The following is a 21629-nucleotide window of genomic DNA, read 5'->3' as shown; positions in this document are numbered from 1 at the left end:
ACTGCTGTCGTGCCATATAGAAGCGAAAACAGTAAAAGCAATTTTAGTGTTTGCCTCAAAGAACTAAACGATTGCAAGAAATTTTATTTCACATTCACATTCAGTAAATGTGGATACTTATTGAATGACTTAATCAGCTTTCACATTTACTGAATGTGAATACTGATTAAGTAATTCAGCATTCACTTCCAGTATTCATTCAGTATTTGAAATAGCAAATGTGAATACTGAATTACTTAATCAATATTTACATTTGCTATTTTAGAAAAATACTCTAATTATATACTAAAATTAAATCCTGCATTCGAATCGTGAAAAATCAAAGAAAGAATGAGTGTTGCTTATTTAGAAAATCTTGTTTTCAATCAGGAAAAGGGTATAACTGTGCGGGACAAAAGAATTTTCTAAACTTTCTATTCTTCGATTAACCATCTATTATAAATTTATCTATTCTATCATATATTATTCTATTTCATTTATTCTATTGTTTTCAAAACACTTTCTAAGAATCAGATTGTAACTATTTATGCAGGATAATAACTGAATAACAATTCCATTATAAGACCTGCCTCATTTTCCAAAAATTTCTTTTTAGTTGCCTCACGAAAGAAATCAATCTGCGGAATTCACTTCGAGCCGGATGATTATTTCAAAAGATAGGATAAGAACTAAATGTGAAAAAAATACAAGGACTTTTATAAGGAAGCAATCCGAGGGCCTTTGTTTTCAAAGGGCTCATTTGCTTTTATAACTATGGCGAATGGATTTGGGTATCCTGATATATAAAAGTGTTTTACATTTCGGTATCATTTTTAAGTGATTTTAAATTATCATTAACAAAAAAAATACGAACCATGAGTAAAACATTTTTTTTTTTTCCATGTTTAAGTATTTCTTGTCACTTCCATTTATATGATGTAACGTTTCAAGATAAGCAGTTACCCTTGAAACGTTTTAATCGAATATCTTTAAAATAAATTAATAATAATTGTTCTGTTTGATGATCAATTAAACATTTAACTTATGTAATAAACATATGTATATTGTGGCGTTTATTCTTCTTCTGACACCAGTTGTTAAGTTATATCCTTCCTTCACGTTCGTACGGGGTTCGTAGATTTGGAGTGAATAACGACGACACTTGATGAAGTATCGAAACACACATTATTTATTATTATTTAGCCAACATTAATCAGAACAGCTCCAATAACACTTTTTACAGTCGTCGAAGATCTACTATAAATACGTCGGAACAATCAGCGACACAGCCTTCACACTGTCAGGCAATAACGGTGGAGACAGCTTTCTGCAAAGCACCAGAGTACAGCTCCCAACACTGCTTGGTCGTTCTTGGAACTCCACGTACTCTCGAGACTCTCCACTCGCGATGCACTCGACGACACACGAGCACAGCTCCCGACTCTTCGGTTCAGTCGTTCCCAGAGCTCAACACGCTCTCTCGGCAATGCACTAACCGCAATACACTAACAGTGCACTCGACGACCCACTCGGCACTCGCTGGCCGGCTGCTAACTCGATCGACTCGGCCCGAACTGACTTTCTAGACGAGACACACTCTCAATACAAACTAATTCGCACTATAGACGAGGCACACACACACTAACTGACTGCGGGCCAGCAGGGTTTATATAGCTTTCGGCTTATGTTCGAGAACATTCTGGGCTAAACCGGTAAGAATTCGTTCCAGAAGGTTCTCCAACCGTCCATGGCATATTGCCAATTTTGTCACCAAATATCGCCAAATGGGAGATTCTCGCCAAATACGACAACCCTTCCTTCCCTTGCCATTTTATGGCAACCCTAAAACTGCTTTGCAGAGGAGCTATCTTACCGCGCCTGTACATTTCGTAACAACATTTACAATGTTATCTTCAAACGCAGACCCTGAACGAAAAGGAATTAATCTGCAGTATAGTTGTGATCAAATGATAGTGAATAATAGTAACATTGATATCAAATGAAGAAACTAAGTTAGCATCACTTTTTTCGTGCCTATCGTAAGACATTAATGTATTTCAAGGCATCTTTTTATAACAAAGTCATTCAAAATCCATAAAATTATTTGCAGATATGAAAGTACAACATTTAGCTTTTTAAATCTTTGTAAGTATGCAACTGGTGTTACTAATTTAAATTTAAACATTATGCTTTTGGTTTCTCCAATAATTAATTAAACAACATCCTCAAACAAACGATCTCTAGTCTACAAAAAAATTCTTGTAAGCAGTACTTGAACTTGATAAGTGTCACAATTCGACCAATGTTATCAAACGGGTTCTGCTCGTTTACATTTATTGCTTCAGCAATTGTAGAGCGGTTAAGACCTTTGAATGTTAGTAGTTCGACAAAGTATATAACTCAGGCAAACGAGTTGCCTGCATGATTGGCTTACGTTCTTTTCTCCATGTAGAATTTGTAGAAGGTGATCTTTGTGTGCTTTGCCAAATTCAAATAACCTAGCGTTTTCATCTAATGAATTTCGATTTAATGAATGCGTATGAGAGATATCAGTCCAGCTGTGAATGAGAGCACTTTGGAGAATTTCATTCGGAAGTTATATTAAGGGAAATTAATTACAAAAGTTTTTGTATAATTTTAATTATGTATTTTTGTCTAATTGCTACTTAAATTGACCGAAATCTTCTTTGAAAATTTTCTTCTCAAATTACATAATTTCTGTCCATTCTGTTGATTGAAGACAGAAAATACAAATTAAAAATATTTATATAATTATATATTATATAAAATTTGTATATAAAACTTGTACATTTCCAATTTTAATCCCAAGTATTATTCGCCATTTTTATTTTCTTGTACGAAATAAATGAAGTACTGCAATCACGAAAAGTTCCCGGTACCGTATTTCAACGAAAAAATCTATTTTGACCGCTAGCGAATGCAATTTAATGATGTTTTTGCGTGACATCTGTACATAAGCATAGAATAAAGGACTCTTTTTCCACAAACGAATTATAAAACTGATTTAAAATGGATTCAGAAGAGGTTTGTTTCTTGGCTTCTTGTACGTACGTACGTACGTATGCATGTATCTCGCATAACTCAAAAAATGAGTAGTCTTAGAACGTTGAAATTTTGTATATAGGACAGCTATATAATATGTAGTTGTGCACCGCCCTTTTTTGGCAGCAATCGGCCGCACCAAACGTATATAAATAAATAAATATATATATATATATATACCCACTCTCTTACTCGGTTCCGTGAGCTCAGTTTCTTTTTTTTTATTTATTTTTTATTTTTTATTCTTATATGTTGGAAAATTGGGCATTTTTTGTTTTATAAAGGATTGAACTATTTTGTTCTTATCTTCCGGTTAAGGGTTTTATGCCTCTAGTTAATAGAATTATCAACGATTTAAAAGTTATTTAAGTACGACTAAGCCTAATTTTTTACCATAGCAGCCGTATTTGTTTACATTTGAAACTTAGCAGAATAATGGATTTGTTGCCTATCTAGGGAAACTAAGCTTCGCAACAAGAAAGATAACGTTTTCTTTTATTATTGCAAACTGAGTCATGCTTAATCTATTCTGTAATTATCATTTAACTTATTAAATTATCTCATATATTGACTCAGCATAGCGTCCTGAACAAGTTAACTCAGTTTCTACGGCTTCAGCGTCTTTTTGCCGAGTGAAGCCAAAAGTAAACTTTCAGTTTTGTACATCGAAAAATCTGCCTTCTTGCGAAAAACTCTAATTTTAATTATGAAGATTGTTCTTTAAATTATTTTAACTGTATTTATATTTTATATTTTCTATACGTTTCAATTTTTAATAAAGATATTTTGAGGTTTTATGTATTTTTATCTTGTCGCGAAGGGAGAACTGAATTAATTGAATTAGAAATATATCTCTAATGAAATTCGAGGAAATAAGTTTAAATGAAATCAAAGAAAAAGTGCGTATAATTTAATATTCCGTACAAGGAAGTCATGTGGTGCACACATCAGCCTTTTTTACATTTTGATCCCTAAATAGCTTTTTCTAAGCTTTAAATCTTTTCGTTAAATAAATAACAGCAACTTCTTTTTTAAGTAGCATATATTTATCATAAAACCTGAATGTTCTAATTAATACCTTCTTCATTAAACTTTGTTCATTAATTAACTTCTTCTTAATTTCATTTTAGTATTATCATATCAAATCCTAATTATTTCTGAAAATGTTTCATATTATTGAAAATGTTAGAACTTCTGTCTAGTACATAGAGAAAGGAGAATAAATTATTACAGTTGACATCCAACTTAGTGTGGTTAAAGTTCCATTTGTTTTGCTTTATGATGAGGAAACTACGCTATGTAATCACTTGAAACTATACTTAGAATTTTGAATTTTGATAATTTTACGCGTTTTTAATATGTTGTACATTAAGATAAATGCAATGCATAAAAGCAACGATCACGCAGAAACAGAATATTCTTGCTTGTTAAATTATACAATCAAAAACTGATATGTTTCCGAAACGTAAAGCCTGCTATATCATCAGCCAAGTATCGATATTTCAGTGTTTCTACCAAGTTGTTATCGAACCTTGGCAGAAAGTGAACAAAATTTATGATCATGGATATTTTATACTTCATTTCGTATTCCCATCATATAGAAATTTAAATTCAAACATTCTTTAGATGAAGTAGACTTTCAACTGCGTACTTTAAATGAGAGATATCGGTATAACGGCATTTGGTTTATCTCACAGAAAAATAATAAATAAATTATATATGAACAGAATAATATGGTATAATTATATTATATTATATAAAAAGGCATAATTATAATACAGGCTTTGCACTAAATGATTTTGACTACTTGTTGGCTAAAGGAAATCTTCACGCTCACTTAAAGAAGGCTAAGAAAATATTTAGCAGGCTGCGTGTATAAGCTAAATTTTCGACTGAAGATACTAAACCTTACGATTATTCTGTTGGAGCTCAAATCTTTGTATATTGAAGGATACCTGTACAGTAGTCATTCAGTTATTTTTATTTCATTTCCTTTTCAGAATATTGTCATGAACTGATTGCATCAGGGAATTATTTAAGTCTTGAAGTGATCTTTACGAAGAAAGCACGAGAAAAAAACTTCCCTGTTGTATAACAGGTGAAACGAAAAAGATCACGTTTGACCTTGGAGTTGAAGCAAGTAGTATCTTCCATCACGAAAAAAATATTTATTAAGACCAGATGACAATTTTCCTTTGACGTATGCCGCTGCCAATAAAATCAGAGACATTAAATGACGAGTATAACATTAAATGCTACAAAAAATAGAGATTCCAAGTTTGTGATAAGAGAACAATACAAAGGTTTCATATAATCTTTATGTTACATTTCCTCTGGACGTGGCAGATAACTTCTTGCGTAAATTGGATTTATTACACTAGATGTGGCGGCTTCTTATTTAAATATGAATTTATTTAGAATTTAACGATGCCAAGTAGTTTTAAGAAAGAAATGTAGAGTTGGTTATCAAATTTATAAAAGTTTATCCCTGAAATAAGATTTACAAAATAACAGAAGTCCGAGAATTTCTAGATTTATACAAATATTGATGATACGAAAATAATAATCTGAGAATAAAAACTAAATACCGAAATTATAATAATACTACGCCATTACTTTTTCTCGTATTTAAGTAGGTGTTATCTACAATTCAGCAATTATATTCATTATGATACAAAATACAACGAAATCTTAACTTCACTGATATGCTTTCTTGTCATGTTGCTACCATTAATTTCTCAAAAAGAAATCTTTTAATTTATCTCATAGCCCTCTCTTTAAGTAGCAAACTTTGATATCATAATCAAGTAGATGAGTAAAATACTATTAATATAAATTCTTCGAATATCGGCTTATAAATATATATCTACCATAAAACTAAAACATTTTGTAACAGAAAAAATATTACAGTTAAAAAGAAGCGGGCCACACTAAGCCACTCTTATTCGTAAATCCTCCTATTCAGTGCAGACTTGTAAAACCGCAAAAAAGGTAAAACGATATCAAAGACGCACTTAATCTCTATCTACTAAATCAGTAGTCATAGCTTTGTCGATCCAAATTTTATCAAGCATTTGTACACTAGTTTCACACGTGTAGTTGTTAGTTTTATCCTCACTCCTATGGTATGTAAATTTGGACTGGCAGGACTATTCTATTTCTCTACTACTTAATGCAGAAAAATATAAACTCTAACAACCAAATAGTAAGATTTACACAAAATTCAGGAAAAAATCCCTATCATCGAGTGTTGGTGTAGCAAGTGGAAAATTAGCATCCAACCCAAAAAGTCAAAAATTCTCCTAATCAGAAAATTCCGCAGGAACGACGCTATTAAGAAAGACTCCTAAGTTCGAAACCTAGCTCTTTGGAGCCTAGATTCCTAGATCAATTCTGCTAATTATTCCCCCCCTCGGGCCAACTTCAGCGATAAGGACACTAAAACAACTTCAGGTTCTCCAAAGCAAAGCACTAAGGATCATCACAAACGCTCCCTATTTCATTCACAGCAAATGCCTGCACTCATATTAGAAGATGGAATCCATTAAAAAATTCCTCACCAGGATAAATGAAAGTGTCTTTAATAGATCAATAAAGAACAACCCTGCAAACTTGGCTGATATCCTGACCTATGAGATTCTCGAGGAGGTTATACTTATTAGACCTTATGCTGCTTATTTGCTTCACTCAAACCGATGTGACCACGATAACCAATGACAACACAATACTTCTGTGCACTAACAATTTTCTGTACCAAAATTGTGCTTCTTAAAGACTCTTTCTCGTCTTCATCATATGGAACGCATTTTTTCTGTGCATTTTGAGTGGTCGTTGTATATAGTTTGCAAATAAACCCACAGCTTAGGATTATTCGAAGGAATTCACCTGACTAGATCTCAAGCCTTCGGTCTGCTTTTAAGAGACTTAAACTTCTTTCTTGACAAATTCACCTCATCTAAAGGATATATTTAGTGCTCAAAACGTCTTCCCCGACAAATTCGCCTTATCTAGAGATATATTTAGTGCTCAAAACATCTTTCTCGACAAATTCACCAAATCTAGAGGATATATTTAGTGCTCAAAACTTCTTCCCTGACAAATTCGCCTCATCTAGAGGATATATTTAACTGTAGCAAGGAAAACTATCTCCTGCTGCAAGCCAGTATACTGACGAAAGTATCAAATTAAGAATTCTAATCCGTAACTTATGTATAGCGCAACCACTTGGCTCAGTTTCGCGAGTTTTGCAGAACTAATGACCAACGAATGTTTTACAGAAGCAATGACCAATGAACAAGTGCCTGGAGATGACTAGGACAGCGGTGGGTTACTTATCTGTCGTCTGCCAAGCCACCCAAAAATAGGAATTATACTCTCAAAGCCATTTCATTTTATAGTTGGACCCCTTTGGTTGTCATTCGTGACGTCTTTATAGAACGGTGGTTTGTTGACGTTGCCCTTCTTTTCACAGATCCCTAGGATTATATTTCAGCAGGATATAAATGCACGGTCACTCATGGCACGTCTTCGTCCTTAGACAGATTGCTTTGCCAAAACAAACCTTGTCTTCGCGCTTTTTTAATACTTCCCTGGCCAGCGCAATTTCGCGATATATCCCAATAAAGCACGTTTGTGCTCTGATGGGAAGATGCCTCCGACCGTCCCTGATTCGTGCCGATGTAACCCGCCAGGTTAAACGCTCGCAAAATCTACAAATACACGCCTAGATAGATATCAGTTTGCATCAAGGCCCCAGATGGATATCAGTGTGCCAATGCAGTATTGATTTTATTTTCTTCTTCTTTTACTTCTTACAGCTGTCTTTCCTCAACAAAACATTAAATTGCTTTGATACGGTTAACGTTTTGTTTTCAATACATTTACATCCCATTTAAGATTTTTCTCTCATTTGGATAATTCCTTTTTTGTGAGCCACTTTTTATATGATAGCGTGTGTTTGAGTTAATTATATATGGTTTAGGATAATGTATTTTTTTAAAGTAAGCATGTCGCATTTTCCATTTAATTTTAAATAATTCTGTTCATCGTTTTACTTGTTGTGTATTATTTACCCTTTGCATGTGCTAATTGATTATTACACTTAATGCATTATTTAACTGACTGGGCATGCATATTAATGAAACTAATTATATCCTACACATGTATTGTATATAACTGTAACACTTTAATCTTTCCTGCTGTAGAATCCTGTACACAGGTTTCTTAGTATTATCAGTCTTTCTACAACTCTTGCGTTAAAATCTCCGACAATCAACTGAACTTTTCCTTGCACAATTCCTTGCATTCTTCCTTGTTTTATTCATTCTTATACAGCTCATCATCGAAAGACAGGTAAAGTCGTTGAACATTAATATTACTTGAGTTTAATTCCAAGCGCAAGGGGACACTTTTGTGATTTTCCTTCTGCGTAAGATAAAAACACGTCAGTTCCCCTTACGAAATCCTTCACGAAGGTATTCCTTTCCTTAGACAGATTGCTTTGCAAAACCAAATTAAATGCATTGAACCTTTCACTCAACTTTGAACCATTTACTCGTTCAGCATTTGACATATCCCAAATGAATCGTGGCGTTTAGAAAGAACTGAAATACACCCCTCTATAGTCTTTCGCTAATCCAATTATAATTCTGCATATTTCCTCTACAAGCTCAGACGCAAGTTAATTTTAGCAGAAAACTGAGTAGCAAAGTATATTGAAGGCAATTAAATGTATTATTAAATCTCAAAATTTCTTCAGAAAATAGCAAACAACTATGGTATAGTTTTCGCTAATTTACATAACTTTGTTTAGACAGAGCTTCTGCTGAATTAAGTTTTTGTCCTTTGCTCTAGGTTTCAGTAGTTTAAATTTAATTTTGAAGGCTGTCATCATCCTTGGAAATTTATCCAATAGATGACCAAATGGATGACACTACTAGCGCAATTTGAACTGAAATCTTGGTGACCGAGCTTTTTCATGACTTACCCCTTTTACAAGGTTACGTTATATATATTCACCGTGTATATGAGGCAAGTTTGGTTCGAAACCTGCCTCATTTACACGTTTCCTTCAGAAGGTGTATTTATCTTAAGTAGACACCGAGGTTCGCTTGCTCGTACACCGTTATAAACAACTTGATTTTTCTTTGAAATTTCATTTATTAATTAACTGCATTTGATTTTAAAGATTATTTATCATTGTTAGGATTATTATTAATTTCACCGTTATTAGATGTTTTATTAATAGCTTTTACTGCTTGCTGTACAGACATAACACAGTTTTTGAAATTTCCTTTTTATTTAGGTAAGCAATCATTCTCATTAAAAATTATTCATTGAAGCTTCTCATAAAGATTATTCATTTCTCATTTTTCAATTCAGCATCGCATATGCTTAGCCCTTTGATAAGGTTTCGATTAAATGATTGGATCTGGATTACTCTGCTTGTAACAAACAGAATATCTTGTATAATAAATATATAACAAAATAACCGAAAATTGCATAAAAAGAGGGAGGCCTTTCTTTAATGACTTTAATGGAAGGGATTAAAGTCATTAAAGAAATAATCTTTAGTGTAAGGGAAACTGGGTCGTTTTCATGTAAAGAATACGGAATCCATGGAAACTGTCACGCAGCCAAATCGCTTGCTGAGATTTGAACACAAGTCAAACTTCCAGTGTTCGGCTATCTTATCCGCTAGGCTGTTAAACTTCGGTTATACGATGCGGCCAAATAAACGGATCTGAAAGACCAGGGTTTTATATTACTAACTTAGGCTTGGAACCTTTTTGAAAGCTTTTTGTTGGCATGGGTGGTGTAATTATACATTAAAGTCAAATAGCTGTATCAAAAAACTTGTTTTTTGTATACGTCACGGCAGTTAATAGGAAATAATTAAAGAGTTACATCTTAATCATTCATATTTAAAGCAGAAATATATGCAACAGAAGAAAAAAACGTATTTATTAGAGAAAATAAGTATTTATAATTACTATTTTGATTTCAGGTACGTGACAGCGAAGTTCGAGCTGATATCCGCAAGCGACATGAGAGGAATCGGAGTTTTCGCCACTTATTTTGGTTTACCAGGCATTGTCTGGGACACACTTGCAGATTCTGACTTCAGTGACTTCTATTGGGAACTGATAATTGGTTTGCTACTTGGGAAGCTCTTAATCTTTGCCGTAGTTTGTGGATTTTGCCTTTTATTGACTGGAAATATCGGACTGGCAGGCTTGGTAGCTCTTTACTGTGTTCATAGCAACGACTTGCCAGTCGGATGTCCACTGAGTGAGTAAAGATTATTGTGTAATGATATTAAAACTTCTTATAATAAAATTTTCCAGGAAACATTTTACTCTCCTTTAAAGTTAAGCATTCAAAAACTGTTGTCGTAAGCAAAGAAATCAAAATGTATTTGATGGAAATAGTTACAGTGTCAAAATCTACATAGTACGACATGTACTATCGGCATGTGCTATCTGTAGGACCTATCTACATGGTACGATGACGCGCATGTGAAACGTAAGCCAGTATTTTAAGAAATGAACTAGATAAATGCTATCTGTGAGGAATGGGCGTTTTATAAGTCTACGTCTTCGCGTTTTCTATGAAAAATATTTCAAAAAGAAAACTTTTTGTGAAGGGGCACAAAATAATATACTGTACTGAGACATATAACATAGGAAGTTACGGTTAAATTTTATAAATTGCAGTAATAATGAAAGTGTAAGAAAATTACTAATGACATGAATTACAGATCACACAAATTAGAAGCATATGAATTTAATCAGTTAAATATATTATTAAAAAAAAGACTATTGTGTACGGAGGACTATTGTGTTTCTTTTAAACTGCTTGGTTACTTAAGCTATGTATTGTTTAATTCGAAGGATAATTTAAAGACTTTTGTTAATCAAATAATAACACTCTTTAAAACTGGCAACTTTTCAGGCAGATAAATGATAAATGTTTTATTATTGTAACGTAACACAAAATGGTGAAAACAAGCTAAGTTATAAACATGTCTAAGGTTAAGAAGCCCTATTTTTTTAACATTTTAAGTTGATTATCCAAGTCTCAACTGCAGTCAACTATTTCGACTATTTGACCCTTGAAACTGGCTGTTAGGAGATATGCTACAAAGATCTCTGGCAGCATAATAAAACGGAATTCAATCTCAAAGACTCAATTGGAATTTTGAATAGAAATTTTACATTTTATTTTTGTTCCTGACGGTATATTTTTGTTGTTCTTCCAGAGTAGTCATTAAGCAATGAGTTTCGCTCCCAACACCCTCGTATTTTCTCTGATATATATGTAAGTTTTGTTTTTTGTAATGCTTGTTAGATTAAAGCATTTAAAATAGGTAAATTACACAAAACACTACTGCTGTAAATCAATGACGCTAACATAAACACAAAGCATACATAAAACACAGATAAATAGAGAGCCCTGTAGAAACGACAAGAAATATTTAAACGAAAAAAAACTTTTATGCTAGTTTTATAGCAAATTTATTGACAGAATTTTAAAAGTAAAATCTGACATTCTTTCGTGCTTTTGAAAAACATTGTGACGTATTTCGATTATAAAATAAAGGATATCCTATATTTTCTTCTAGATTATACAATAAGCTCATAAGTGAATTAATTTCAATGATTTGTGCATGAATATACATTTTTACTCTTTGTCAAATTTACTTGAAATATTTCAATTTTTTTTTTACAGTGTCTTCCTTGTACAAAGATTTTCGTTCTCATATGATGAAGTACTTATTTTTGATGCCATCAATGACAACAATTTTCATCATTCCGATTGGTAATTACATGACTGAATATTACAAGTACAAAAGAAAGCAAGTCAGCCAACAGGAGACTAAAGATTCTGAACAGTGGATAAAACGATTACCGCGGAAGAAGATGATCAAGCTCATCAAAGATGTCATTAAAAGTCCTATCGTAATAGCAACGCTGACAGGAATATTGCTAAATCTCATTTTTAAGGGAAAAGTTCCTCCTGTCTTGCATCAACCAATTCATGTAAGTATCCGAGTAAACGTGGTTATAAGTGTTAGAACCCAGCCTCAGTTGTTATTTTTCTTTTCATAGTTTGTCACTGTAAGAATGGCAACCATCTGATTTTTGTTGTAGTTTGTTGCAGTTATACGGATTTTGAAAATAAAAATGACGCTTTGGAACTTTATATGTAAAGTTATTTTATTTTAAGTTTATTAGGAGAAAGGAGAACGGGTAGTTCTTGCAAATCTCGAACAATTTTGGTGACGACGGAAGTGATCGGTAAAACAAGTGAAGGCAATTTTATTGGTTTTATCGAATTTAATTCTATTTGAATTTATTGAATTTATTTTACTGAAATGGAATCGTTAATTGAGAAACGAAAACCTGTCAGAGCGTCTTTTACGAGAACAATTAATGCAATTTTGCAGGAATTAGGAAATTCTTCATGAAGAATTTATAAAAACGAAACTTGTTACTTTAGAATGTTTATCTGTTGAACTTAATGCATTTGATACTCAAATACTAAATTCAGAATTTTCTTCAAATGATCAGTTTGAAAATGAATGGGCGGAAATTGAAGAATACAAAGAAAAAATTAGATTTAATACGAGTAAAAACGGAATTATTCTTCAATCGCTAAATGATACAATCTACTAGCACTATTCCGCCGAATTCGAACAAACGGAAACTGAAATTACTTAAAATAGAGTTAAAACAATTCGGTGGTGAAATTAAAGATTGGTTACCGTTTTGGGGACAATTTCGGCGAATACATGAAGATAAAGAAATTCAAAACGAAGATAAGATGCATTAACTCGTTCAAACGACCGTACCCGGTACGAGACCACGGGATATTGTAAACAGCTTCCCTGCAGCTGCCGAAAATTATAAAAAAGTTATAGAAAGTTTAAAAAATAGGTTTGGCAGGGAAGAATTGTTGGTAGAATTCTATATTCGGGAATTATTAGCTTTGATTATTAAAAATGTCACTGATCAAAAGGGAAAATGCAGTATATCAGAATTGTATGACAAGTTAGAGTCGTATTTGCGTTCGTTGGAGTCAATAGGAATGACAAGCGATAAATACGCTGCAATGCTGTTTCCGCTCGTGGAATCTTGCATTCCTGAGGAAATTTTACGAGTTTGGATTAGAAATTATGCATCAATAATTACAGCAGAAAATTCTCACTCTGAGAAATTGAAACAATTATTATTGTTTTTAAAGAAGGAAGTGGAAGGAGAGCAGAGAATTTCTTTGGCAAAAGCTGGATTTAAATTTATTGATTCGGGTGCCAAGAAAGAAAGTAGAAAAGATAAAAAGTACCAGAGTGAACATTTCGTGCCTACAGCAAATGATTTATTCTCAGGCCAAAATAAAGCAACCAATTATAGTGAGAAGAATTCTTGCATATTTTGTGAAAAATTTCATGAAAGTCGAGATTGCTTTGTTGCTCAGAAGATGCCTCTGAGTCAAAAGAATGATGAAATCAAGAAAAAGAAAGGTTGCTTCTTCTGCCTCAAAATTGGACACATGGCCAAGCAATGCAAGACAAATGTACGATGTTTGATATGCTCGAAAAGACATTGGGGTGTCATGTGTCTGGATTTGCCCCCCAATCAAAAGAGCAATGATGTTGAAAAGAATAAAGAGGAGGAAACAAAACGTATCACTTGCGAGCACTAATTTCCTAGATGAAGTGTTTCTTCAAACACTATTAATTAATATAGACGCAAACAAAAAGCAGAAGACAGTAAGGGCACTTATCGATACAGGATCGCAACGTTCATACATATTAAAGGAGACTGATGTAGACATAGGGTGCCACGCAATTGGATCTGAATTTTTAATCCATGCACTTTTTGGAGGAGTAACAACAAAGAGAGAAATTCACAAACGCTATGAAGTGAACGTTAGAAGCCTAAGAGGTGATTTTTCTAGACGACTAATCTTGTCGGAACAGTTGAAGATTTGTGGACCAGTAGTCAGTTTACAGCCTGGACCATGGATAGAAGAACTAAGACAGAAGAATATCCATGCATCTGATGTAGGAAAAAAGGATTTGAAAATAGAAGTTCTTATTGGAGCTGACGTCGCAGGTGTTCTGTTAACCGGAAGAATTCAGAAATTAGAAAATGGGCTGACTGCTGCGGAATCACTACTTGGATGGACAATCATGGGAAAGATAAAAGATAAGGTTTCAGAAAGAAACTCCTTGTCCATGTCCTCAACCATAACGTCGATGTTGACTCACAGCAGTGACATAGAAAACTTGTGGAAGCTAGAAGCACTGAGAATTGCAGATGCCAAAGAAAGTAAAACTGACTCAGAGTTAGAAGAAGCAGTGTGGGATCACTTTAACAAGACTCTGAAGAGGGTGGATGATCGCTATGAAGTCAGTTGACCTTGGATCAACGATAAAGAAGCTTTACCAAGTAACAGAGAAGTTGCTGAAAAGCGATTGATTTCCACGACAAAGAAGCTCATGTTGAAAGATAAATTTGAAACATACAAAGCAGTGTTCGAAGAATGGCTCGAATCTGGAGTAATAGAAGAAGTAACAGAAGAAGAGGAACGAGTTAACAATCATTATTTTCCCCACAGACCGATCTTCAAAGATAACTGTAGAACAGCAGTAAAGCCTGTGTTTGACGCTTCGTGCAAGCAAAAGGATTTCCTGTCACTTAATGACTGTTTAGCAAAAGGTCAAAATTTAATTGAATTAATACCTAGACTGCTTCTTGAATTTAGGCAAGAAAAAAATAGCGATTATCTCAGATATTAAAAGAACTTTTCTTCAAATATCTGTTCAAAGATCTGATCGTGATTTCCTAAGATTCCTATGGTGGAAAAACTCAGAACAAAAGGAAATAAGAAAATTTCGCCATTGCGGAGTAGTCTTCGGACTAAAATGCAGTCCATTTCTTTTAGGAGCAGTGATCAACTCTCATTTAGACCAATGTGAACCTTCTTTGAAGGAAGTGGCTACAAAATTGAAAAATTCCTTCTATGTTGACAACTGTGTCACTTCAGTGAATTCGAATGAAGAAGCAGAATACTTTATTGCAAAATCAACTCAGTTAATGGCAAGTGCTAACTTTGACTTAAGAGAGTGGGAGCAAACAGAACTGAATAGTGGGAAATCTACAATGAACGAACCATTGAAAGTACTTGGTCTTCTGTGGGATAAATATGAAAATTCTTTGTTTTGTGACATCCCTAATATCAACTTGACTGATCTTTCAGTGACAAGACGAAACGTTCTATCAATTGTACAGAGAGTTTGTGACCCAATAGGTTTCACATGCCCTTTTACACTCCTTCTAAAGTTATACTTGCAAAAGAGCTGGGAAACTAAATTGAGCTGGGATGCAGAGCTACCTGAAGATATTAAAAGAAAAGCTTGGATTTTACTTTTCACGTGTGCTGTTTTCAGAGCGGTCCATTTGGAACTGATTTTGTCCCTTTCAACTCAAGGATTTTTACTTGGTCTTAGAAGATTTATTGCCCGTATAGGGAGGCCATCGATAATTTATAGCGATAAGGGAAGCAATTTTGTCGGGTCCAATAATCTCTTGAGATCGATTAATTGGAAGACCATTGAGATAGAAGCCGCCACAAACAAGATCGATTGGAAGTTCAGTCCACCCGCAGCACCATGGTGGGGTGGCTTTTAAGAACGACTTGTTCAAATGATTAAGAAGCTTTTGCGTCGAGTCCTAGGCCAGTCATGTCTGAATTATGAAGAATTGATGAGTGTGCTGTGCGACTGCGAAGCAACTGTGAATGCCAGACCACTCACTTATGTGTCAGACGACTCTGATGATCTCATCCCTTTGACACCGTCCTTCTTTTAAGGTGAAATTCCAGTCTTTGGAGTTCCTGACTTGGATCATCTTGATAAAGTTGATTTCAACAAGAGACTGAGACATTTGCAGAATTTACGAGAGCTCTTGAGAAAGAGATTTAGAAATGAATATCTCGGCCTGCTAGTGCAACGACCATCTACAGTGCCGATTTCTCAACAGATAAAAGTCGGGGATATAGTTCTTATCGAATGTGATGACAAACGCAAGGTGTTGTGGCCTCTAGCAAAAGTGATTGAACTATACCCCGGAAAAGACGGCAACATTCGAGTAGTTCGTGTCAAAACCATGTCTGGAGAATTAGTTCGACCAATCCAGAGAATATTCCCTCTCGAAATACCTTCATCTTTGGAGTCAGATGAGGCAAATGAAACTGAGACGCAGGGTGAAGACAGTTTAGTCTCAAAATTACCAAAGAATAATTCAGCTGCAGATTTATCAAAGGACATTAAGACTGTCGTGACTAGAAGGGGACGGCAAATTAAAATTCCATCTAGATTTCTAACTTGAACACTACTTGAGTTATTTTAGAGTAGAAATTTCAAAACTTAATTTTTTTCTTTTGCCTTAATATTTAATCTATTTAGCCTTAATATTTGTATGGACAGTATTTTTTTATTATATTTTGTTTTGATTGATTAAGTATATGTCATCAATCAAAAGGTGGGAGTATTGTTAGAACCCAGCCTCAGTTGTTATTTTTCTTTTCATAGTTTGTCACTGTAAGAATGGCAACCATCTGATTTTTGTTGCAGTTTGTTGCAGTTCTACGGATTTTGAAAATAAAAATGACGCTTTGGAACTTTATATGTAAAGTTATTTTATTTTAAGTTTATTAGGAGAAAGGAGAACGGGTAGTTCTTGCAAATCTCGAACAATAAGGTCACCCGAGTAGCATAGTAGAAGGCAAAAGACTGCCCTTGAAAACTACAAAAAAATTAAATCAGATTTTTTATAATAGTTAAGAAACTAATAAATTTAGTGTATGAAATTTCTGAAATGTGAATTTGTTTTAGCTTACAGTTGAAAGAGCTTTAGATTTATACTCAAATACTGCACAATTCATAAAAGTGGAACTTACGATCTTAAATTAAACATGGTTATTGATTTTTTACAAAGCCCCTTAATATTCTGTCCTTCAGTGTAGATATACGTGGAATTTTTAGTTAATTATTTTTCCCCTTAAAGCAGTTGTTTTCCTCTGAATGCTGTTTTCAGCCAAGAAAATGGATCCTCGATTTTATTTCCATCTTACACGAGTAAGCAACACCATGGTAAGCATTATGAAGTTGGGTTTAATGCACAAATTACTGTCCCTAGCCTTTTTTACATAGACTTTGATTTCTTCTGCGAATTTTTGACAAACTATTTACTTAGAAGATACAACAATTTTTATAGCCCAATACGTTTTATGTAGTGTGTTAATGGGTACAATAAAGTATTAGGATCTATAGGGATAATTCATACGATCTTTATTGTCATTTAATGTGAAGATTTGAATTTTTAGGTTCTGTGCACGTCTCCGATTTTATTTGTTAACATAATCATTCAGCTGAAAGTGAACGTCATTATAAATAAAACATTTTTCAAAATTAATTTTCCGTTTCTTACCAATCGAATATTAAATTTTCAAAGTCAGACTGTGTATCTTTATCTGAATTTCTGAGTGACTAAAACAGCTGGATTTTATAAAGAGACAATTTTATAATTTTCTTCAAAAATTTCTTCACATTTCCCTTAATACTAATATTAATTATTTTAATTAATAAATTAACCAACCTCCCGTTGCCTTCTCTCGACAAATGTCCAGTATACAAGAGAAACATTAAATTTAAAAACTGCACAGAATTATCGCCCTCATTTTTCCAAATGGCAACAGTGCTGATATTAGCAACATCATATCAGTTGATATCAACTGCGTACCATTGTATCTGATATAATGAGAGAGAATTACCGGTTTGAGGCGATTTCATAAAAAACATAAAATAAAATTAAAAAAAACTCATTCGAATTTTGAAAAATCGCTTTGAGGTGAACTGGCTCTTGTCTAGATGCACCTATGTATCAAATGTCGTAGCCCTGGGTCCATTAGCTTACGCGCAGCACGAACGAAAGGCACACACCTACCAGACAGACAAACTCTTTCTTTTATAAATGTAGATAGATAAAAAAAATTTGCATTTATTGCATTGAGGAAACTTCCTGTTGACTCTTAACTTCCCATTTAATGCTGCAAAACTTGTAAGGATCTTAAGTTTTACTAACGTTTATTTTATTTTAAATCTTTACTATCACTTCTTATTTTCTACTTCCGGCCAGAATTATAAGCGTTAATGTATTTATGCAAAGTTTGTCTGGCGAACGCCAAGTATTTAAGTTGTGGCTTTTTGCCAAGCGAGGGAGAGGAAGCAGTTAGTCGAAGCAGGCCGCTTACCTTAGAAGTTTACTCAGTTGCTGGTTGCCTTCCAGGCTAGAGGTTTTAATCCTCTTGATAATTTTTAAACGTATTGTAGTGTTCACAGTTCTCTGTACTACATACGGCTTCCTGTTAATATAAGGCCAATCTTCCACGTTTATTATTTTAAAGTTAAATTAGAGTTTAGTTTTATTTTTATACTTTTACGTTTTGACCCCAAGTAGCGGGTCTGTGTATTTCCGAAGTACGGAAGTTATTGTAAATAGAGAAAAATAAAGGGTTTTGTATACCCTTCTCGTGTATCCTGTCTACTTCCCACAATTGTTGAACATAGCTTTAGTAAGCTCTCTGTTCCGAGTCAGGTCCTTGCATGTTCCCGAAGAAGGTTAGACGGAACATTGAACCTGATAAACTGAAAGAGATCAGAAAAAATAGGATGAAAGTTAGATCATATTAAAATAAAAAAATTAAATCTTAAAAACGTCCATGCACTGCGCATATTGCTAGAAGATTTTATGGCTTCGGATAATTTCCTAGAATCCCATAAAAATAAATCCTGAAGTTGTTTCAGAGTTTTACTCAGAACTTAGTCCTTATCTCCATACATATTCATATGCATATGTACATGTTTACATAACAACCATAACTATATAAAATAGTAATAACATAATAATCTAAGAAAATATTTTCCATCGTAATTAAGAATTGTAAATTAGCAAAATATTAAAATATGTTGCTTAAATAACTTAAAAATTTTATATTTCTTTTGTAACTAAAATGCTGGTTTATCTTTTGTTATTAGGTTGTTGCTGCCACCATACCTGGTCTGGTTCTCATCATTCTTGGTTTCAACATGGTGCGTAAGGACAGGCACCTTATAAGCTCTGCCGTTGTATATGCAATCCTGCTCGTAGTGATAAAGATGTAAGTTCCTTCTGATACACGGTGTATTCGGAAGAAGTAAGCAGTTTAGAATTAATGATACAAATGTTGAACATGAATATACTCGAAAGTGTCTACATAAATTGTTACTAGGACATTAATGATGACTCTCTAAGGAGCATAAAACACGGCGCTTTTAAATTATATTAATATACATCTTTTATTAATTTTATTTATAATATTAATGTTCATAAATAAGCAAATTCATTTGTTAGGTGGCTCAAAAATAGGTTATGAACAGAAATACATACAAATTGTTTCAATCATAACGCCATTGCATGCTTATAAATTGATAATTGGGTATGCTTTGAATTGTAATAATTAAATACATTTTAAGCCCCAGACGCTTAACATGAATTATCTCTTTCCCCGTACTACTAATGACTGCGCATTTTCCTTCCGCACTCGGACAATCAGACATTGTTGCCCATCATAGAAAATCATTTAGTTTCAATTCTCATGTGTACTACTATAATAAATAGTTCTCATATGTTTTACTATAATAATTATGCCAGGTAGAAAAAGTAATCGGAAAGGAGTTAGAAGACTACGCAAATATAAGTGACTTGGAGGGGAAGCATTTCTAGCGGCCAATTCAGATACTGATGGAACTTTACACGCGTTCGTTAGTTTGTTCTTATTAAGCAGTTTTTTATGAAAAATGTTGATCTCGTATTATTTTATGAAGAGTTTAGTTTTTTTTCTTTCTCTCTGCCAATGCTTCCATGTTCTTACTTCAGGAGCTCAGTACATAAAATGAACACATATTTGCTACAAGAATAATAGTAATCGGCAATATAAATCGACGGGACAAATAAGTTTATACTCGTATTGCGCATTCAACTCAAAAATACAGCTACAAAATTATCTTGCAGTTTACAGTATACATGCTAAAATAAGATACAAATTATTCAGAATTATTTTTGTTGCTTTTAAATCGCTTCTCTTGTTAAAACGACTACAATTAAAGCTTAAAAATACATTAAAAATTAATGCTATATTAAATGTCAGAATTCTGTGTGACTATTTGCCAGGTCTCAAAGAAGATAAATTAAAACTATATATATCTCTTGGAATACTCACATTAGTTCGCCGCTCTAATAATGAATACCCTAGTAGTATAACATAAAATTCTAAAATCAAAAGGATTAAACTAAGAACATTTCTATAACTTTTTTTTATTAGTCCAAAGGGATTTGAATCCCGAAGGACTATTAGTTTCGTTTTGGCATTTTGCGTCGGATGGATAAATGTCGGTTCACTTTTCAAACTGTTGCCATAAAATGTTAGAGTCCTGCATTATATTTGAAGAAATTAAATAATGAAAATCTGCGTAAATGTATGTATATTTCTCACATTGTCATAAAATAACGGTACATAGAGTCATCGAATTTTGAATAACGTAATCCTCCAACGAATATGAGCATGTGGAAGACCAAATTTGAAATTTGAAATTTGCTTTATGATCGATTTCCTATTTTTTAAAACTTTGACGAATTTTTGATTAACAAACTCAAGGATTTCAAAGCAAGCAATGGCAACGTTGTGCAGAAAAAACATTTTTATCTCCAGCGCGTGAGTCTCTGTATCGGAAATTCTAAAGATATGCTCGTTTTAAAACTATTTTGCGATATTGCTGTTGCACTGGATCTTATGGTTTAAGTGCGAGGAATATGATATTTAATAAAGAAAGGTAACACACAAAATGTTAAAAAACGCCCCTTTGGACGTAATTTAAAATCTGAAACATTTCAAATTTTTTTTTCTTTTAGTTTAATCATTCAAAATGTCTCCATTTTTCATATGAGAAAATTTCATATGGCAAAAATCTAAATGCATTGTGAATGATGTTGCAGGTGCGAGAATTAAACGCTACTTATGATTCTCCGAGAATTTCTTAGCCTTTTGACGGGTTCTCATTTAAACCATTATTAAATATTTTCTGCAATTTGTTGTGGAAGTAATTACATACTAATATCAATCAAATTTTCAGAACAGATCTAGCGACTAAAAGTAAAATACATCGTGTCGTACGGCTGCATAAATAGTGTAAAAGTTTTATTGAAAACTCTAAATTTTATTGTACATCGTACTGTTTTCAATGAATAATATTTTAATGCATTCATTTTTCTGTTAGTCCCTATTTAACATAAAATAATAATATTAGTTAAATGGCTTACTGAGATATATTTCTAATCAATTAAAAATCCATAATAATTTCAAGTTCCGATATGTTTTTTGAAGATAATTATAGCTTACGATTTAAGCATAGAACTCATTTAAAATTTCTGGAATTTAAATTCAAATGCGGTAAGACATATAAAAACCTTTGTTTTTTAACTTGA

General features: G+C 33.2%; 1 protein-coding gene across 3 annotated transcripts in view; it reads left to right on the top strand.

The window, feature by feature from the left end:
• Positions 1–21629, top strand: part of LOC118195022 (lysosomal cholesterol signaling protein-like) — a 97764-nt gene that overhangs the window by 33635 nt on the left and 42500 nt on the right. For all 3 annotated transcript variants that reach the window (XM_085810731.1, XM_085810732.1, XM_085810733.1), the window contains 3 exons: positions 10049–10332; positions 11773–12083; positions 19145–19266. In XM_085810731.1, the coding sequence (XP_085666857.1) occupies positions 10049–10332; positions 11773–12083; positions 19145–19266 (717 nt within the window). The remainder of the gene's footprint in view (positions 1–10048; positions 10333–11772; positions 12084–19144; positions 19267–21629) is intronic.

The sequence above is a fragment of the Stegodyphus dumicola genome, chromosome 2 (assembly GCF_044657685.1).
Source record: "Stegodyphus dumicola isolate Sdum_Otavi_A_Nest chromosome 2, ASM4465768v1".
NCBI classification, from domain to species: Eukaryota; Metazoa; Arthropoda; class Arachnida; order Araneae; family Eresidae; genus Stegodyphus; species Stegodyphus dumicola.
The sequence above is the reverse complement of the archived record's forward strand: the minus strand, read 5'-3'. Positions and strand labels throughout refer to the sequence as shown.